General features: G+C 51.2%; 1 protein-coding gene across 5 annotated transcripts in view; it reads right to left on the reverse strand.

The window, feature by feature from the left end:
* LOC111157599 (zinc finger CCCH-type containing 7B) overlaps positions 1-15,947 on the reverse strand; it is a 57,498-nt gene that overhangs the window by 32,606 nt on the left and 8,945 nt on the right. For 3 of the 5 annotated variants that reach the window (XM_022519149.1, XM_022519151.1, XM_022519152.1), the window contains exon 2: positions 1,184-1,242. In XM_022519149.1, coding sequence (XP_022374857.1) covers positions 1,184-1,236 — 53 coding nt within the window. In that variant the 5' untranslated portion in view covers positions 1,237-1,242. Of the gene's footprint in view, positions 1-1,183; positions 1,260-15,947 lie in introns of all 5 variants that reach the window. The other 2 variants (XM_022519150.1, XM_022519153.1) reach the window with 1 other exon arrangement.

Raw genomic sequence — 15,947 nt, forward strand, 5'->3', positions numbered from 1 at the left:
GGACTACAGCTCTCACGGCGGCCTGAGCAAGGACAGTGTGTGAATGTCGACACACGCTCCACCAGGACCATGCGGACACGGTGTGCGTGACAACGGGCCCAGTCTGTGGGAAAGAGGCAGGTCGTGTTTTAAGGGTCTCTGTGAGAGAACAAAATTGGGGAGTTTGTATGAGGGTAGATAAGGGTGAATCCTAGTTTTGTGGGGATTCCCATTTAAAAAAAAAAATCCCACAAAACCAGAAACAGAGAATTGCTCAGGGAGCCTTCCATGGCTTCGGAAGTGAGGGGCCTTTCAGCTAATACTGCAGTAATGGCATGATAAATGGGCCTCTGGGGATCTATTTACAAAAAACAAGAGAAAAAAGTTAGTAAAAATGCTTTGTGTGGAAAAAAAAAAAAAGGAAAAACAAACCAATAAACAAACCCCAAACACAGCCTGTGGGTACTGAGTGGCAAATAATGGAAAGAGATGAGGGTTTGGGGTCAGCTAGACCTGGGTTAGAATTCTAACACTTTGTAGCTGTGTGACCGCAGACAAGTTTCTTAACCTCTCGGAGCCCCAGCAAAATGGAAATAAGGCCCCCTACTTCACTGGGCTGTTGGGAGGATTGAGAAGATGATGGATGTGTAGAGCCCAGCACAGGGCCTAAGAGGTGTGCTTAATCAATGGAAACTGGTTTATTGATTGATTGGTTATAAGCTGTACACAGGCTAGCAGGAGAATTAACAGGAAGTGTGCCAGGATACGCGGAGGGCGAGGGTAAAATGGTAGACAGAGAGGTGCCTGGGTGGCTCAGTGGGTTAAAGCCTCTGTCTTTAGCTCAGGTCATGATCTCAGGGTCCTGGGATTGAGCCCCACATCAGGCTCTCTGCTCAGCAGGGAACCTGCTTCCCCCCTTCTCTCTGTCTGCCTCTCTGCCTAACTTGTGATCTCTCTCTCTATGAAATAAATAAAATCTTAAAAATAAAATAAAATGGTAGATGGAGCAGGACTGGAGGGTAACCAGAGTCAGGGAGTGTGTGTACATGGGATATTCACAGATCTACACTCCCCTGGCCCCTGCCTAGCACGTCCTACCTCCTCGCTCCCCTGCACACATGGGAGTCTGAGCAGCAAAGGCTTATGGAGAAGAAACCGTCAGAGGACCCAGCCCGCCCAGCCTGCCCGGCGGCCCCACACTCACTGAATGAACTGCAGCCCCTTCTCGATGTCCGCCTTCCGTCTCTGCCTCTCCATCAGTCTCTGGGGGAGAGAGCAGTCTATCCGTTAGTTAGCAGTGGCCGGGGGCTGGTCACCGTCCCTACCCCCCTGTGGGCTCTCTCATTCCCACACTCATCCCACTTCACAGGTGCCCCCAAGGGCCATGGCCCATCTCACAGCCTGCAGACACCTTGTGAACCCAGCCACACAGCTCCTGCCCTCCACACCCACAGCCCGCTGGACTGTTTTGGGCGGTGCCTTTGCTGGGCAGGGGCTGCCTGGAGGCCACGTGCCTTTCCTCACACACGGGGGTTGGGCGGCAATTCTGCATCAAACTACCCCAAGGTCGAGAAAACCTTGCTTTACCAGCAAACCCAGTCCAAGGAGAAGAGATACACAAGATACAAAATGATGCAGATGATTAGAGCTACAAACGCAGGCACTTTGTAGAAGAATCTCTTGGAATCTTCGAACAATGCCATGTCATTTTGTCTCCATTCTACCAAGGTGGAAACAAGCTCAGGGAGCTCCAGTTAATGAGCTGGCAAGCAGGCACCCGAAGCAGGATCTGAACCCAGGCCACCCTCTTTTAACCACCAACAAGCCCTCTGCACAGCCCACACGTGCCCGGAGCCGGTATGGCCTGTACCAGACCAGAGAGCAGAGCGTGTGCCCCATTTTGGCAAGATGGAGGGAATTTCCCATGCCCCGGATGAGGGAGACAGAGGCTCAGCGAGGAGAACAAGTGGATGGTACTGCACAGGCACACACAGCCTGCTCCAGAGGGAGCTGCTTCAAGAGAAGGGAGGCTCAGGCAGAGCAGCTAGGGGTCAGGTTCCTTTAGGGCAAGCCCCCCCAGGGGCCGGGAGCTCCTGGCCAGATCTAGACACCCCACCCAGCTTCCATGGCACTGTGTACAGTCTAGAAGGCCCGCTGAAGATCAGCCTGTCCCACCTGGTGGCAGCCCAGAAGGGATGTGGACCCTCCCCTGGGTCAGAACCTGAGCCTGGGGCTCCCATCGCCAAGCGGGAAGGGGGCTGGAAGCTGCCTAGTCTCAAGCCAGCACTTTCTGTCCAGGACACTCACGGGCCCCTTCCATGCTCTGCCCCACAGTGTGGCCTTTGCTCTCTCCCCGGCCAAATGGTCCCAGAGAGAGGACCGAGGGCTCTGCCGGGAAGGGGGAGCTCCCTCAGCAGAGGGCTGGAGCGCAGACACATGCGGGGGCACCAAGATGTGAAAAGCACCCAACTACTTTGGGGAGGGAGCAAGTATATCAAATTAATACCTTTGCAGACTTCCTTTCTTCCTTGTTTTTTTTTTTTTTTTTTAAAGATTTTATTTATTTGAGAGATAGAGACAGATAGAGAGAGCACAAGCAGGGAGGAGAAGGAGAAGCAGGCTCCCCGCTGAGCAGGGACCCTGACGTGGGGCTTGATCCCATGGCCCCGCAATCATGACCCAAGACAAAGGCAAACGCTTCACCAACTGAGCCACCCAGATGCCCTGCTTCCTTGTTCTTTATTTCCATCTTCTTCAACCATGTCCTCACAATCCTGTCTTGTGAGAAGAGCAGAGGTCACTAACCCATTTTACAGATGAGGACAGGGAGGCACAGTGCAAAAAGTTTCTTTCCCAAGATCACTCAACCAGTGAGAGGCAAACAGCCCTGTCAGACCACATGCCATGTTCTTGGCCACACTCGGAGCTGTGAGATGTCCTGTGGCCAGGGCCAGCCACTGCACTGCTCTGGGCCTCACTCTCCTCCTCTGTGCTGCTCGTCCGATGACAAGCTCCGCCTGGAAGGGTGGCTATGAGGCTCTAGAGATAAGAAGTGTGGGATCAGGGGAGCTCAGTTCCCCAAATTTCATTCTTCCCATGTGCTCTTCCCAGGGAGGAGTGAAGCCACACCGAGTCTTCAGGCTCCCAGAACAGTGCTCTTCACACCAGCTGCTCACACTGGGCAGGGCCTGGGCCATCACCACATGCCCACCGACACCTGCTTGCCCTGCCGAAGCCTTGGGTCAGAGCTCTGGACTCAGGCCCACCTGGGTGTGAATGACAGCACTTACGCTTGCTGCGTGACTGTGTGACTGTGTGACTTTGGGCCTTGGTCTCCTGATGGGGAAAGTAGGGCTGATAGCAGCTCCTGTCGCAATGCTGTCATGAGCATTCAAGAGACAACACGTGGAGAGCACCTAGAGCGGAGCGACAGTCCAACCACCACAGGAGCATGTGTCATTCAACCCCACTCCTCCCTCTTGCAGAAATCTGCAAGCGTTTCCCGGGATGGACACAACCATGAGCCTGTTCTCCTTCAGGAGGCAGGCGGTGATGGCCCTGGGCTGCCTGGGCCTTGCCAAGCACACCTTTTGGTTGGTTTCTCTGTCCTTGGCTTCCTCGTCTGGGAAACAAGGGCTCATCCCCTCACACCCACACACTCCTCTGGCCTTCCTGAGTGTGTGGCCAGAATGGGCTGGGGTGGCCTTCCTGACTCCTGGCTTTTGGCCTTGTGGTTCCTTCTACCTGTGCTGCCATCCTCTAAAGGAAACTCCATCCCTCCTAGGAAGCCTAGTCCTTCCATGGAGTCTCTCCCCCTCCCTTCGAGGGGACCATCATATGCTCATTCTTCCGATTCCCTGCAAGCCTGGGGAGCCACTGACAGCTGAGACCCAGTCCTGGCTCTTCAGAGGCCCTGCAAGGGAGGCTCACCTGGTGGGAGAGAAAAGGGTGCACCTGTCACCATGCAGTGTGGCGCCACAAGGGCAGGGGGCCTGTGAGAGGGAGGCAGACCCCCTATAGGCCTAGACAACCAACACCACAGGGTCAGGACCACCAAGCCCTGTCACTCTGACCCAGGTCAGAATCCAAGTCCCATCCCTCCCCACCACCTGGGGTGTTTCCTGCACCCAGACAAGTGGACCAGCCTCCTCACTGCCCCCCACCTCCCCGAGGCCATCACTGGGTTCGGGGGGGAGGTGTGAGCGGGGCGGGGGGGACAGGCCCTCCCCTCCCGCACCTAGAGCCTCTTGATGACTCACTGTAATTTCGGTGATCACTTTTCCCCACACCATCTCCCGCCATGTGGGAGCAGTTGGCCTATTGCCTTCCGGAAGCCTGGCTCAGCCTGCAGCTCCCTCAGAAAACCATGGCGGTCAGAGAACAGTGTTCCCAGTCCCCTCTCCGCCCGGCAGTCTGAGCACACTTCAGGGAAACGAGCCCATATCCATCCCAAGAGGTAATTCCCAAATCTGAATCCGAAGCCAAGGAAAAAAAACATGCCCGGCCCAAGGCGGTATAAAGAAGGTTCCTCACCCGGCCTGGCGTGAGTCCTCCTCTCTGACCACCGCAAACCCCAAGCAGCAGCAATGCTGTGTGCGTGCCCAGCAGAGAGGTTACCAATCCCAGAGTGGGCTAGCCCGCCGCCCCGATTTACAGTTTCCCGCTTTGTACGGCAGAGATTACAGACAGCACCTACCCACAGGATTAGCACAGAAAAGGCACTCATTTCCGGGCCTGGGAGATGGCAGACACGTAGCAAGGGGTAGCTTTTGGACCAGAATTCCTATGCTGGGCATTCAGTTCAGTATCTGCTGTACGCCCATTACATACAGGGGAGAAGGTGAGGGTGCCCACCCTCCACACAGCTCTTCTAACCGACTTACAGATGTGGAAGGGACATCCCGCCACCTCCACCCCAAACCAGACTTCTGTGGCGAACAGAAGAGGCTGTGATCAGGCACAACAAAGTGGCTACATTTGTGAGGGCCAGGTCTGATGTGAAGGCTCGGAGGGCCTGTCCACCCCCCAACCCCGCTCCTCCTGGCCCAGTGATGGCCTCAGCGAGGTGGGGGGCAATGAGGAGGCTGGTCCGGTTGTCTGGGCACAGGAAACACCCCAGGTGGTGGGGAGGGATGGGGCTTGGATTCTGACCCGGGTCAGAGTGACAAGAGGACCACTTCTGAACTGGGCTTTCAAGGGTGAATAGGAGTTGGCTGCTTGGTGTCAGGGAGAGAGGGCCTTCTGGCAGGCGCCATTCAATTGTTTACGAAAACCCTGTCATCTCCCACATTTTATCTGACCCTGATCGATGACCCCGGGGCTGGGTCATTCTGGGGCCACATTTTGAGAGACGAGGAAAGTGAGGCTCCGCCAGACCGTGGGGGCCAGGCCTGGAACTACCGACTTCACATCAGTAAAAATGCTGCTGCTTTCCTTCCTCAAAGACACAGTTTGGTCAAAGACAAGCGCTTGGTCATCTTCCTAGGCACCTAAGCCTGTCCTTGGTGTTGGTGCATACTCGTGGCCCAGAAAAGGCAGATGTGTCTGTGGGGTGAATTGGGGGAAGACTTGAGTGTGAAAATACTATGCTTCTTCCAACGTCTTGCTGCTGGGTCTATTACCAACGATGCTAGGGTCATTCTCTTGAGTGTAAAGGCCCTAGGCCAGGGCTGGCAACTAGATTTCATCTCAAAAGCAACACACCCAGGCTAGTAGAAGTTGGTAGGGCTGCCCCAAGGGGCTGGGCCCTAGTGGTGCTTAAAGAGAGAGTGCCACCATGTGCAAGATCGGCCCTAATAAACCAGGATGCCCAGCAGAGATCCATACGCCTTAGGCCTTCATACGCCCCCTCCCCAGCGAGAGTACAACCACCGCTAAAATTCACAGTAATACAAAGTAACACCAAGCTAGAGGCCCAGGTCTTACAGGGACCCAGGATGCAGAGGAAACCACCACGCCCCCTCCTTTGGGAAGATTTTTCTGACTCCCGCAACGTATTGGTGAGATAGTCTCCTCTGTGCCAAGGGCAGAGATAGCCCCGGAAAGCCAGGGTATACTTCAGTCTAATCAACATCCATGACCTCCCTACTTGGTGCTAGGCATGCGGGCAGGGGAGCTACGAAATGAGTTGGTGGCTCAGGCCCAGGCCCGCTCTCCAAGAACTCCTGGTCCAGCAGGAGGGAAAAGACAGGTGAGTCACCAGCTGCGGCACAGGCTAGCTGTGAGTGCAAAGGGCCTGGGCACTGAGAGGAAGGAGAGATGGGCCCATTGGGGGAAGCCAGGGAAGGCTCTGCAGAAATTGTTCCTTGAGTTGGATGTGAAGGAGAATGACATATTTCTTGGGGAGCTTGGGAGAGAAGAGACAGTCCTTACAGGACACCTGTCCAGAAACATGTGCACCGAGCCTGACCTGAACCCCCCAACCCCCTGTGGCATCCCACAATCTGCCCAGCTCGGATGATGGGGAAGCCCAGGCCGCAGCCCACTCCAAGGTTGCCCACAGGGGTCAGCCAGTAGGCCTGTCCCACAGCTAGGAGGAAGGCAGAGAGACAGGTGGCAGCAGGGAAGGAAACTCACATTTCCTGAGTGCCTACCACACACCAGATACTGGGCTTACCTCCGCCTGATCAAAGGGCCTTCTGCTGGTAACTCCAATGGTCCTTGCCAGTGACAGAAGAGGCACAAACCACCCCAACAGCTACATGGTCTGGTACCATGATCTGGCTTTGCCCCTCCCAGAACACGAGCTACAGAGCACCTGCTAAGTGCCAGATGCCCGCATGGAAGGGCAGGCAAAGCATAAGGCACACCGCCTGGAAAGGAAAACCAAACAGGCTGCTGGACAGTGGCCCTGGGTGATCTGGGGGAAGTGGGCAAAGCACAACCGTGCCCTCGATTCTGCCACTAAACTTGAGTGGCTCTTCCGTTGTGCCAAGTCCTGCTCCTGGTGCAGGGGACTCGGCCATGACAGAAACAAAATCTCTGCCCTTGAAGGGCTCACCGTCCAGCCAGGAAACCAGGCTGTGGGGACACTGTTACAGCATGAAGAAAAAGAAGGTTCGGTGGAGATGTCGGTGCGCCTGGGTGGCTCAGTCGGTTAAGCGTCTGCCTCCGGCTCAGGTCATGATCCCAGGGTCCTGGGATGGAGCCCCGCATCAGGCTCCCTGCCTGCTTCTCCCTCTCCTTCCGCTTGCACTCTCTGGCTCTCTCTCTCTCTCCCTCTGTCAAATACATAAATAAAATCTTTAAAACACCACCACCAACACCAACAACAAAAAACGATGTGCCAAGTGAGCAAAAGCCCCAGCCCTAGCAAGCCGCTAACGTCCCCACCCTTTCCTCCTTCTCAGTTTCCTTCCTCTGGTAAGAACATTTTAATAGGTGGTTGTTACGAATCGAGTGTTTGTGTCCCCCACCAAGTGTATATGTTGAAGCCCTACCCCCAAACAGGACTATACTCGGAGATAAAGTCTTCTAAGGACCAGAGAAGCCTCTAAGAAGTCAAGTTAAAGAGGTCATAAGGTAGGGCTCTGATCCTGTATTTTTTTCCCGAAGCCTGAGTAGACTAGTATGGATTTTGGTACGGAGAGGAGGGGTGCTGCTCTAAGAAACACCGAAACATATGGAGCGCCTTTGGAAATGCATGTTGTGGGGAGAGAGTGGGGAGGTGGAGAGAGGTGGAGAGAGGTGGAGAGAGCTTGGAGGTGCGGCTAGAAAAACCCCTGATTGCCATGAAGGGATGGCTGGTGGAAATAAGGATGTTAAAGGCAGTTCCTGTGAGGCCTCAGATGGAAACGAAGAGCAGGTTATTGAAACTGGAGGAAAGGTGATCCTTGTCATAAAGAGGCAAAGAACTTGGGTAAATTATGCTCTAGTGGGGCGCCTGGCTGGTTCAGTCAATAAAGCATGTGGCATTTTTTTTTTTTTTCAGATTTCTTTATTTAAGGGGCGCCTGGGTGGCTCAGTGGGTTAAGCCTCTGCCTTCGGCTCAGGCCATGATCTCAGGGTCCTGGGATCGAGCCCCACATCGGGCTCTGCTCAGCGGGGAGCCTGCTTCCTCCTTTCTCTCTCTGCCTACTTGTGATCTCTGTCTGTCAAATAAATAAATAAAATCTTCAGAAAAAAAAGATTATTTTAGAGAGAAGGGGTGAAGGGCAGAAGGTGAGGGAGAGAGTCTCAAGCAGACTCTGTGCTGAGCACAAGCCTGTTGCAGGGCTCAAGCCCTTGACCCTGAGATCTATGACCTGAGCTGAAACCAAGAGTCGGACGCCCAACTGACTATGCCACCCAGGTGCCTTGAGCGTGTGACTCTTGATCTTGGGGTCCTGAGTTCGAGACCTATGTTGGGTGTAAAGATTATAAACTTTTTTTTTTTAGATTATAAATAAATAAACTTTTAAAAATTAATTAATTGTGGGGCGCCTGGGTGGCTCAGTGGGTTGGGCCGCTGCCTTCGGCTCAGGTCATGATCCCAGGTCCTGGGTTCGAGCCTCACATCGGGCTCTCTGCTCGACGGGGAGCCTGCTTCCTCCTCTCTCTCTGCCTGCCTCTCTGCCTACTTGTGATTTCTCTCTGTCAAATAAATAAATAAAATCTTTAAAAAAAAATTAATTAATTGTGTTCCATTTCCTTGTGAGAGGTAGAATTTGCATACAATGAAAGTGGTTATTAAGCAGAGGAGATTGCTTTCTTTCAGATTTTATTTATTCATTTGAGAGAGACAGAGAGAGAGCACAAATAGGCAGAGCAGTAGGCAGCAGGAGAGGGAGAAGCAGGCTCTCTGCTGAGCAAGGAGCCCCATGTGGGGCTCGATCCCAGGACCCTGGAATCACACTTAAGCCAAAAGCAGCCACTTAACCGAAAGAGCCACCCAGGAGACCCAATTTCTTTCTTTCTTTTTTTTTTTTTTAAAGAGATTTTATTTATTTATTTGACACACACACACACACACACACACACAGAGTGAGCACAAATAGGGGTAGAGGCAGAGGGAGAGGGAGAGAGAGCATCTCAAGCAGACTCTACGTTGAGCACAGAGCCCAACAGGGCTCAACACAGGACTCCATCCCATAACCTCGGGATCGTGGCCTGAGCCAAAACCAAGAGTCAGATGCTCAACCAACCGAGCTATCCAGGTGCCCCTAAGCAGAGGAGATTTCTAAGCAAAGCATGGAAGGTGTGGCATGGGTCTTCCTTACCACTTATAGTAAAATTTGAGAGAAAAGAGATGAAGAAGAAATTGTTAAACAAAAGGAACCAGAAGATAAAGAATTGGAAAATTCTCAGCCTATCCCTATTGCAAAAATATGAGGAAGCGTGTCCTGAAGGGAACACTAATGATGTGCCTGAGCAACCATTTGATAAGGAGATGAGTGTGGGCATGAAGCACATATCAAATTAGCTATCAGATGGGATTATACTAGCAGAAACACTACCAGTTAGAACCAAAGGGGACAAAGAAGACTGGATGACGGAATGTGGGAAAGCTGCTGGACTTCTCAAATGCTACAGGACTGGACCATAAAGCTATTTGGAGGCAAACATGCTTTATCTTTCAAGAAAAGGAAAGTTTAACCCTGCGTCACAAATCATCAGAACTGCCTTGGTGGGGTCACCGATTCCTTTTCAGAGCTGGGGGGCGGGGTGACTGATTGGCACAGATGTGGGGGCTGTGCTGCACCCTGGTGGGCCAGCAAGGAAGAACAGCAGGTCAAAGAAGATGGTTCTCAAGCCTTTAATCAAATGGAATTTGCCCCATTGCATTTCACCTCTCTCCTCTTTCTGACTGTTCTTTTTTGGAATGGGAATGAGTATCTATCCTATGCCTGTCCCACCATTGCTTTTTGGGAGCACATAACCTGTCTGGTTTCACAGGTTCACAGCAATAGAGGAATTTACTCTGGATGAACTGCCTCCAGTCTCGCCCAGACCTGATTTAGATATTTAGATGAGACTTAGGACCTTAGATTTTTTAGTTGATGCTGGAATGAGTTAAGACCTTGGGGGCTGTGGGGATGAAATGAATGCATTTTGCATATGATAAAAACATGAATTTGGGAGGGCAAGGGGCAGAATTTATACACTGAATGTTTGTGTTGAAGCCCTAACCCCATTATGACTGTTTGGAAATAGGGCTTCTAAGGAGATAATTAAGGTCAAATGAGGTCATAGGGTGGGGCCAGAGACACCAGAGAACTCTCCCTCTCTGCATACCAGGGGAGGAAAGGTCAGAGGAGGCCACAAAGAGAAGGCAGTCATCTGCAAGCCAGGAAGGGTTCCCATTAGAAACTGAATCTGCCAGCACCTTAATCCTGGCCTCTTGGCTTCCTGAACTATGAGAAAATAAATTTCTGTTGTGTAAGCCACTCAGTCTACAGTATTCTTTTTTTAAGATTTTATTTATTTATTTGACAGACAGAGATCACAAGTAGGCAGAGAGGCAGGCAGAGAGAGACGGGGAAGCAGGCTCCCTGCTGCGCAGAGATCCCAATGTGGGGCTTGATCCCAGGACCCTGAGATCATGACCTGAGCTGAGCCGAAGGCAGAGGCTTTAAACCACTGAGCCACCCAGCACCCCAGTCTATGGTATTTCTTATAGCATCTCCAGCTGACTGAGACAGTGGTTCTAAGAGCATTTGTTTTCAGCTGAAGAGGGAGACAGCTCCTTGAGGATGAGGATGTGGTGGGGCATACTTGGTCAGGGCACATGGTGGAAGAGCAAGAAGCACGTAAGTCAAACAAATCTCATCTCTTTTTAAAGCAAAAAGTGCAAGGGAAAAAAAGGAAGGAAGGAGAGAAAGAAGGAAGGAAGGAAGAGAAAAAATCCAAAGAGAAAACAGGCCTGAGTTTCCAGGATCCCATCACCAGGCGGGGCAGTCCCCTCTCCCCTACTCTAGGTCCCTGTTCTTACAATTTGGGAATTTCAAGCTGGGCTTACCTCAAAGGGCTCTTCCCAGAAACAGCCATGAATTAAGGGACCAACAGGAAATAATTCCCTCAGCATGACAGCACAGTATGTGACCATACACCCAGTTCACAAGCGAGTTCAAATCCAAGCCCTGTTCCTTATTAACTATACAAGTTGCTTGATTTCTTGTGTTTCACTTCCCTCATTTCTAAAACAGGGACAGTAGTACCTCCTCCTCCTCCTCCTCCTTCTTCTTCTTTTTTTTTTTTTTTTTTTTTTTGTAATTTTTTTTTTTTTTATTTGATAGAGCGCGAGAGTGGGCCCCTGAGCAAGTGAATGTCGGAGGAGCAGAGGGAGAAGCAGACTCCGCACTGAGTCGGGATTCCCAACTCGGGGCTTGATCCCACCACCCCTAGATCATGACCCCATCCGCAATCAAGAGTCCTGCGTCTAACCGATTGCGCCATCCAGGCGTCCCAAGGATGCTAATACCTTTTTGAGATTTTGGGGGGGCTAGATGCAATGAGATGTCAGGCACGGAATAAGCATTTACTATCAACCATGGCTACTGTATGATCATTACGATTACTTAAAAAGAGGGGCAATGGGGGCGTCTGGGTGGCTCAGTGGGTTAAGCCGCTGCCTTCGGCTCAGGTCATGATCTCAGAGTCCTGGGATCGAGCCCAGCATCGGGCTCTCTCCTCAGCAGGAAGCCTGCTTCCTCCTCTCTCTCTGCCTGCCTCTCTGCCTACTTGTGATCTCTCTGTCAAATAAATAAATAAAATCTTAAAAAAAAAAAAAAAAAAGAGGGGCAAAGAACATAAACGGGACATGCACAGGCGCTAAATGAATCGTGAAGGAAAGACACTCGAACGCACTGATAAAACATGGGATAAACAACACGATGCCGCTTCGCACCTCTGAGGCTACCGTGGGAGGAGAGCCCGGTGGACGCTGTCAGAGGAACGGGCAAGCTCCACCCTGGCAAGTACACCGAGATCGCGGCCTGGCAGCACCTCCGTGAAGCAGTGTGGCAACACCCACCAACAAGAGCAAGGCACCCAGATGCCCTTCACCCTTCCCCGCACAGCCCCCAGGCAGTTCCTTTCCCAGGTGAACCTGCACGGGGCTCAGCCAATCATAATGGCCCTTTTACTCGCCGGTGACTGGGTTAGGCATGGACACGTGACGCCACCCTGGCCAATGAGAGAGGAGGGGAAGTCAGCCAAGGGTTTTCTGGGAAGGGTTTTCTTCACACACAAAATGGAACCGAGGTTTCCTTTCCTGCTGCTGCTGCCAGACAGCGAGTAGTGCGACGCACGCACTGGGGAGGGCGGAACAGAGAGACCGAAGCTATTGAGTGACCTGTCCGACCCCTACATCAGCTGATTTGGAACTGCTCTGCCTCACTTATCACGTAAGATTATAATACACTCTCGTTCCGAGGGAAGAATTCCGTTACTTGCAGCCCAAAGCCTCCTACAGCATAAAGTGCCCTGTCCTTCTGACCCAGAAACTTCCAAGAATTTATCCTACTAAAATCCTCGTACAACCAGTTATGTTTGTACAGGAATTTTTTTTTCTTTTCTTTCTTTCTTTTTTTTTTTTTGAAAAACCAGAGGGAGCTTGAACGTCCACCAGCAGAGAATTAATCCACTGAGCTATAGTATGCCCTACCATGGAACACAATGCAGCTATTGAATCTATTTTATGCCTCGTCATGGTGATGCCGCCATTCATGGTTGAGGAAGAAAAAAAGCAGCAGATTCCAGAACATTCTGTGTTGTATGATCACATCTGTGTGCAATGTGTGTTTACATCAAGAGGACGTCTGAAAGACAGTCTCCAATTTAACTGGTTCCCTCTGGCGACTGGGGATCTGGCAAGCGGCAGCAGGACACAGAACACTTTCAGCATGATTTGATTTTTTGCACAGAGCAAGTGTTAACCTTATAATCTAAAATACAAAATGAGATGGCTGACTTGAGGCCAACCTGGTAGGCCTCAGAGGCCAAGTGGAGCCTTGAAACCAGGAGTCTGGTTTCAAACCCAGTGTTTTCAGTTCTGCCCAAGTGTCCATGGGCTGTTCTTCCCAGGAGAAAGACCAAACCATTGACCTGAAAACCATGAGAGAGCCATACTTTTTCTTTTTCTCACTTTTTTTTTTCCTTTAAAGACTTTATTTATTTACTTGAGAGAGAGAATGTGAGCGAACATGCAAGGGGGAAGGTCGGAGGGAGAAGCAAACTCCCAGCTCAGCAGGGAGCCTGATGTGGGACTCAATCTCAGGACTCCAGGATCATGGCCTGAGCTGAAGGCAGTCCCTCAACCAACTGAGCCACCCAGGCACCCTTATTTCCCTCACTTTTGAGAACAGTTTGCTGATCACAGAATTTCAGAGATTCAGATCTTCATTAGACCAGCCTCTTCAAAATCTCAAAGCCTTGGCCCTGTCCTTGGTGCAGAGCAAGTGCTCCATAAATGGTGGTAAAAGAAATGGATCAATGAATCAATTCATCCAACCCAGGCATTATATAGATAAGAATGAATGAGTTGAATAAATTAAAAAAACGGACATTGAAATAACCAAGTAATAACATCTGCTGAGGGGTTACCAACTGCTAGGAGCTAGCATGGTATCTCTCTCTCTCTTTTTGGCATGTCATGATCTCTTTATACACAGTACCTTCCAGCACACCCTGTGAGATAGCCTATCATCCTCATTTTTAGGAAGAGAAAAGAGGCACAAAGAAGTTCTGTGATTTCCCCAAGGTCACACAGTTGGCACATGGTAGAGCTGGTACTTAAATCCCAGCAGCCTGGCCCTGGGGCCACACACATCACCATCTTTATTGCCCATTAAGCAATCAGACCCAGCCTAGGATCCCTCAACCTGTCATCATGCTCAAGTCTCCCCCACCCCTCAAAATCTCTCCCCTGATTCTCAATCCCCTTCTGAATAATGTACAACCTCTCCTCCTTTTCTTGGTCATGTTTTGTGGAACAGTAATTTATACTGTCTTTACATCCTCACGTCCCACTCCACTCCCCAAATCCCAGCAACCCCCCTTTCACTCTACCAAAGGTGCTTGCCAAGTTTCCTCCCCATCCCAGGGACCTCCTTCCTGGTTGCTGAGTCCAGTAGAGGGACAGTTTGTCACGCACCTTTTCGGGGACTCTTGGCAATAACTGCCAGGTCCTTCTCACACCTCTCTGATCGGTCCTATTCTCTCTGTTAGGGGCTCCTCTTCCTCTGCCCGGGTCTCAACACCAATGTGTCCGAGCTTCCACTTAAGGGACAGTGCTCCTGCTCTCCTCACTCTGCATGCTCTCCCCAGATGAGCTCTTACATTTCATGACCTCACGAGTAATGTCGATGACTCACAAATCGGTTCCTCCCGCCAGGCTCACCCCCTCCCCAATATTTCAGAATCACATCTCTTACACTCTGAGCGGTGCTACCTAGATGTCCAACACCCAGGCTGCTTAGGACCTCCATGCTTTTCCAAATCCCGGGCCCTCTACCTGGATTGCCCTCCCCCACTGGAATGCCCTCTCCGCACACACATGCACCTAGCCAACTCCTATTCATCCGTTAAGACCCAGCTCTGATGCCTCCGTGCCCAGAAAGTCCTCCCTGGTGCCCATCCCAGTTTGGTGCTCCTCCAACTTACTGTATTCCAAACTTAACTCAGCAGCATCTCCCCTGCTCCTACTCCTCCTCCATTTCCCCCAAACTCCAGTCATGGCTCCAACTGCCATCCTGTTACCTGTCCCCAGTTCCTTCCACAATTACCTCTAAAACAGTTCACTCTGCAGCTCCTCCCATCATCTCCATGACCACGGCTCTCAGGCCCTCAGCATCCCCTGCCAACAGCCTCCAACAAGCCCCCTCTAATCTGCTGCCATTTGGTGGTTGGGAGTATTTGTCCAACACATATGTCAATGTCACTCCCCTGCTCAAAACCCTTCCGGTGCACACATGCGCACACACAGATGAATGCAGCTGTTTTTGTTTTTGTTTTTAAAAGGTGAAAAATGAATAAGCTCTACAGGCTCGTGATGTACCAATACCAATTTTCTGGTTTTGAAAACGTGAACCATTTTGATAACATAAACGTATATACCATCACCATGCGAAGTTGGGTGAAGAGAACCCTTTGTACTATTTTTGCTACTTCCTGTGGGTAAAAGTTGAAAAACAAACAAAACCTTCATGTCACCCACGACCAGAAGGACAAAGGCCAAGCTGCTCATCTCAGGCACACAGCACTGTAGGGAGTGCCTGGCCTCCTCTCTAGCCCCATGGCCGGCCCGGAAGGTTTCACTCTGACAATGTCAGACCCAAGCTGCCCGCTCTGTCTGGAGCAGCCCTCACACCCACTGCTTCCTTCCCACCCTGGCTAGGGCCCGGTACTTCTTTAAAGCCCAGCTGAGGTGGCTTCTCTAGCAGGAAGACTCTTTCCCCAACCCCCACCCTAACGCAGCTCCCAAAGCTCACCACAACCATTGCACTCACCCTAGTTAACCGACAGTGTGTGCTTCCGTCCTCCTCTCTCCCTAAACTATGAGCTTCGTGAAGGCAGGAGCTGCATCCGATTTGTCTCCGGGCAGCGCACAAGAGTAGTGAAGATGCTGATTTCAGTCCTTGATTAAGCTTTTTCTCCTACCAGGTATTGTTTGAAGAGCTTTAAATATAATATGTAATTCTCTGGGGCCCTTGGTGGTGCAGTCAGTTAAGCGTCTGACTCTTGGTTTCGGCTCAAGTCATGATCTCAGGGTTGTGAGATCGAACCCTGAAGCAGGCTCTGAGCTCGGCAAGGAGTCTGCTAACATTTCTCTCTCCCTCTGCCCCTCCCCATGCTCTCTTTCTCTCTCAAATAAATCAAACTTTTTTTTTTTTTTTAAAGATTTTATTTATTTATTTGACAGAGAGAGATCACAAGCAGGCAGAGAGGCAGGCAGAGAGAGGAGGAAGCAGACTCCCTGCTGAGCAGAGAGCCCGATGCGGGGCTCGATCCCAGGACCCTGAGATCATGACCTGAGCCTTCGGCTCAGGTCA

This window comes from Enhydra lutris, unplaced genomic scaffold, assembly GCF_002288905.1.
Source record: "Enhydra lutris kenyoni isolate GAN:26980312 unplaced genomic scaffold, ASM228890v2 scaffoldscaffold55, whole genome shotgun sequence".
Taxonomy (NCBI): Eukaryota; Metazoa; Chordata; class Mammalia; order Carnivora; family Mustelidae; genus Enhydra; species Enhydra lutris.